Genomic DNA, 5,551 nt, shown 5'->3' with positions numbered 1-5,551 from the left:
TACTTGCTCTAACTATTTAGAATAATTAGGTTTTTGATTGACTTGAACGATGGTCATCAAACTACCGTAGGACTCATGTTCTTCTTCTAGGGTTGTGCATGATAGGTTTCTTTCTACTAACCCTAGACGTGGGGAGGAGTGAAGGCTGTTTGTGGTTTCAGCGACAGATCTAGGGTTTGTGATGGGCTGGCGGTGGGTTGTGATGGTGGCAGCGATAGCAGCAGCAGCTAGGGTTGTATGGTTGCTAACGGTGATGGGTTGTATAGTAGCTGATGGTGGTGATGTGTTAGTGGTGGTGATGTGTTGTAGAAGAGAAAGAAGAACAAGAGTGAATTTGTGTGAGAGAGAATTTGAGAGAGAGAGTTTTAATCTTTTATTTATATGTTTTAATATTTATTTATATTTTTAGTTATATATAATCTTTTAAATAATTAATAAAATGTTTTTTTTAATTAAATGGGTAAAAAAATTAATTTGTCCTTTTGTGAAAGACATGACAAAACTTACAGAGAAAAATTAATTGGATTATGGCTAAATGATAAATGTTGTTGGATTTAGAAACGTAAAAGTGTTATGTGTTTTATACGGAAGAGAAAAACAATGAAAACAATGATATAATATTACAGACATAAAGAACCATCTATGTATTATGACGAAATAAAAATATAAGTGTTTTGTGTTTTATACGGAAGAGAAGAAACAATGAAAACAAAAATAAAATATTAATTTTTTTTTTTAAATATTAATTAATAATTGTATGAACGGTGGAAAGTGGCAGGAAAGCAAAACCCTCTTGATGTTGATCTATTTTCCACCAAAAACCAATTCCATCCTTTGTCCTCTCTCTCTCTCTCTCTCTCTCTCTCTCTCGATATTTCTAGAGAGAGAAAGACGATCATATAGAAGATGGGTTCGCTAATGGGGTATTGGTTTAGTAACAAAACCAAAGAGGTAACCAAGGATCTCAATGTAAGTAATATTTAATCCATTCCTTCCATCTTAATTAATTAATTAATTAATTGGATTTCAATTAATTTATCAATGTCATGTATATGCATGCTTCTGCTTATATTCACCGATATGTTGATTGCATCTATGTATTATTCATTTAACAAATGATTTCATGCATGCTTAACCTTGAATTTCATCCACCACACTAACCGATACGCACAAAATTGCTTCTTAATTGTTAGATTTTAACAATCAACCTATATTTGAATACATGCTGATCGAGTTATTTTATGTTTTCTTCGTTTTAAATTTTTTTTCCCCTTCCATTTTGACCAAGGTACGAAGAAAACTATTGTGCATTATTTGGCACATAACTTGTCATAATATGTAATATTATAATATAAATATATAAGTTCATTGTATATAGAAAGATATATATTAGGACGCATGCATACTATACTGATCCTAGCTAGCTCTTTTTGTATCTTAGGATGTGCCAAAAAACATTAAAGGTGGAGCAAAAAAGCTGGTGACTTCAGCGACAGGTGAGGTTCCTTTTAACTAAATGTACGTAATTATGATTAATATTGATTAATCTTGGTTGCAGAAAAAAGGAAAAAACCACTGGCTGATGTGCTGCAAGAATTTGAACTACCAGCCGGTATCTTTCCTCGTGAAGCAACAAAATATGAGTTGGATGAAGAAACCAAAAAGCTAACCGTCACTTTACCCGCAATCTGTGAAGTGAGTTACCGAGATTCGTCTATTTTGAGGTTTTCAACAAGTGTGACGTGTCATATAGAAAAAGGAAAACTAAGTGAAATAGAAGGTCTGAAAACCAAAGTGGTGATATGGGTGAGAGTTACATCCATTGTCTCTGAAGAAGCTAAGCTGCATTTCACTGCTGGCTTGAACAAGACCAGGGAAAGAAAAGTGTATCAGGTTGTTAGAGATGGGATCCCTGTAGATAAGTTCTAACTCATCCACTCAATTATTATTATTATTATTATTATTATTATTATTATTATTTTATGAGTTCTTCTTATAAATCTAATAATTTTATTTGGATGCTGACATGATGTATCTAATAATGAAATTTGAGGGGTTTTTTTTTCTTTCTCTCCTTTTTATTTAAGAATTAAGATATTTATTTCACTATTCAAACGGATACTCGAAATTTGGATTTATGAACTTCGGATACAGATTTAGGTGTTGTTTGTTTTAGAAGACAAAAACTGTCTGCAATCTGATTTCATTTGATTTTATGTCTGTAAGTGAAGATATGGTCTTAAGGTCTGCAATATGAAAATATAATATTGTTTGTTTTATAAACTAGATATCGTCTGCATAAGCTGAAAATTAGTTACTTATCATATATATCACAATAGATAAAAGTCATTTACGTTTGTAGACTTCTAAAATAATTGTTTGTGGTGTACGGACTATGAAAGTGGGTAGTTGTTGACGATCGGTGGTAGACGATTGTGGTAGGCGGTGAATGGTGGTGATGGACCTTGGTAGTGAACGATGATGGTGGCCGATGGTGGGTAGTGGTGGTGATTGACGGTGGTGGGTGGTGGACTGTGGTGGTGGCGGTGGGTGGTGGTGGTGGACGGTGGTTGTGGCCGACGGTGAGTCGCGGTGGTGCTGACCGGTGGTGGTGGATGGTGGGTGGTGGTGGTGGATGGTGGTGGCGGGTGGTGGTGGTGGTTGCAGAAAGTGGGTGGTGGTAGTGGGTTGAGGTCGACGTTGGGTGGTGGTGGTGGTGGTGGGTTGGTTGACGGTGGTGGTAGCGGACGAAGGGTGGTGGTGGCGTCGAACGGTGGGTGGTGGTGGTGGCGGTGGACGGTAGGTGGTGGGTGGTGGCGCACGGTAGGTGGTGGTGGTGGTGGACATTGGATGTTAGTAGGATAAGAAATGTAAATATGTGTGAAGATGGTGGATATTAACTTATTATTTAAGACCATATAAGCAATTTTCAAATCTTTTTCTTTTTTTTTAAACAAACTGTCTTCAGGAACTTATGTCTGTGCGCCCACAGACATAACCCTCATGCAGACCTTTCAAGCAAAAACAAACACAACCTTAGATAGTGAAATCAACTATCCGAAACCTGGTTTCAGATATCTGAAACTCCGGATATCAAACTTTGAACACCCCTAGTTATTTGTTTTCTCCAAGCCTTTAGCCTTGATCAGATTGCATTTTTTAGCAAGATAAGACATGAGTCAAGACTATTGCTACAACCGAATCCAGGGCTTTGATGTTGGGTCAGGCTACACCTAACTTTTCAACAAAACGTTAGATCGGCTTCACATTATATTCCAAACTTTGACAGAATTACAGAAATTGTCCTTTATGTTTGTATCATATTTTATTTGTTGTCCTTTATCATAAAAAATAATATAATTTGTACTTTACGTTTTCAAAATGTTACATCGTTTGTCCTTTAACCCTAACCCAATTAGATTTTATTGTTAAGTTTTGTCATGTGCCTTGCACATGAGGACAAATTAGTAATTTATCAGTTTACAAAAAAAATATATTTTAAAAATTAAACTTAAAGAATATAAATAAATTATATATATTAACTCTCTCTCTCTCTCTCTCTCTCTCTCTCTCTCTCCATCCACCATCACCCCCACCTAGAGGTGTGTTTTTTATCCGTACCCGAATAAGGAACCCGAACCAAAGCGGCCCGAGACCCAAATAACCCGATCCGAATTCACCCGAACCGATTAAACTCCTAACCCGATCCCGAGATAAAATATTCGGGTCGGTATTTGGGTTGTAATACCCTTATTCGGGTTGACCCAAATAACCCGAAGTATGATACATCGATGTATGTATCCTGATTTTTATAGGGTAGTTTAGCGGTGAAGTAACATAGTGACCATATGTATTCTTGTTCGGCTGTTTTCAATACTCCAATTAATATTTGGATCTATCACATTGGATCCCAATGTATTAATTACCGTAAAGCATGTTGAGAATGTATCTTCAATTCAAAAACTTAAAAGGTATAATATCTAAACCAATATGTATTGGGCATGTTTCTTCAATCTACACAAGCATTGATCCACATGCTACAACACTCCATCTCGTCTAATGCATGCTTGTATGATAATTTTCAGGTTTTGCTAAATATTATAATTCATAGTTTAATATGGTTGTATAACGGCTTAAAATATGGTTCTTTTTTATATTGTTAAAGGTGGATAAATTTTTTTAATTTGTTAAACCCGAAACCCGACCCGAATTAACCGACCCGTTTAACCCGAAACCCGAACAAACCAAACTTATTTGAGTCGGTTCTTGGGTCAATTTGTTTTGAGCTCAAACCCGAACAACCAGACCCAAACAAACCGAAACCCGGATAAATAACCCGAAGAACACCCCCACCCCCACTTTGACAAGAAAACCACAATCACATCACCCACTAGAGGTGCAAAAAAACCAGAACCCGGAATCGGACCCGAAATAAAAACCCGGAACCGGTTTTTTTAATACCCGGGTTTTAATATCCGAACCCGTACCCGACCCTACCCGTAGGGTACGGATAGGGTATGCATTTCGGTACTAAAACCCTAACCCGAACCGAACCCGATTTGTACCCAGTATTATCCAAAAACCCGAATCGGTTCCATACCCGGAACCAGGTTTTTCCGATACCCGAAACCGGGTATTTCAAATACCCGATATATACCTTAAAAATACCCGAAAAGTACCTTAGAAATACCAGAAAAATACCCCTAAAAAGTACAAACTTTTAAAAAATCCAATTTATACCCGAAAAATACGGGAAAAAACCCGAAAAACCCACAAATAGGGTTTTTTCAATACCCGAAAATAGGGTATTCAAATACCCGATTTTAGAATACCAGGTTCTATACCCGACCCGAACCCGATGCATAGGGTATGGTTTTTAGAGGCAATACCTGGACCCGAACTCGACCCGGTTTTTACCAATATCTAATGTTTCAATACCCGGTCATACTCGAACCCGGTTCCAGGCCCGAACCCGGGTATTTGAAAAACCCGATTTGTGCACCTCTACCACCCACCTCGCCACCTGTTACCATCTAAGTCGGACCACCGCGACACCACTTCTTTCTAAAACCCTAACATTAATTACCATACCATCAACACTAAACACCGACCTTCAAGAACATGTCGCCATCAATGATTGTCTCCTTCACCATCTTCAATCATCACCACTGAAATGCATACACAACTTGTGGCCAAAATAGGGCAGGCCTTGTGACCTAAATCATGACCACAATATTAATTTCCATATTTGAACACCAAATCAACAACCCATCAATCCTTAATTTCAATCATTGTTGATTTTGGTCACGATTTGGAATCTTGAAAACCCTTTTGCAGTTGTCATCTCCGCATCAAACCCCACCGTCGCTGCTACGAATTCTAGTTCAAGATCCATCCATTAACAATTAGCAACAGCTTTCGTGGTTGAATTTGGGCTTCAAAATCCTATTAAGGTTTCATGAATGTTGAATTTGGGTTTTCAAAATCCGATTACAGCTTCTTGAACGTTGAATTTGGGTGTTAAAATCCAATTAGGGTTTCGTGAATGGTT

The 5,551-nt window shown here is 37.4% G+C and overlaps 1 protein-coding gene across 1 annotated transcript; it reads left to right on the top strand.

The window, feature by feature from the left end:
- Nucleotides 1-772: 772 nt before the first annotated feature.
- Nucleotides 773-1,937, top strand: LOC143556068 (uncharacterized protein At5g01610-like). The gene is made up of 3 exons (XM_077045496.1): nucleotides 773-969; nucleotides 1,442-1,496; nucleotides 1,559-1,937. The coding sequence occupies exons 1-3, from the start codon at nucleotides 907-909 to the stop codon at nucleotides 1,927-1,929; spliced, it is 489 nt and encodes a 162-aa protein (XP_076901611.1). The 5' UTR covers nucleotides 773-906; the 3' UTR covers nucleotides 1,930-1,937.
- Nucleotides 1,938-5,551: the final 3,614 nt, after the last annotated feature.

Source organism: Bidens hawaiensis, unplaced genomic scaffold (genome assembly GCF_021521415.1).
Source record: "Bidens hawaiensis isolate Kalapana, Puna unplaced genomic scaffold, B.hawaiensis_p1.1 tig00018433_1, whole genome shotgun sequence".
Lineage (NCBI taxonomy): Eukaryota > Viridiplantae > Streptophyta > Magnoliopsida > Asterales > Asteraceae > Bidens > Bidens hawaiensis.
This window is presented reverse-complemented; position numbering and strand designations above follow the sequence as displayed.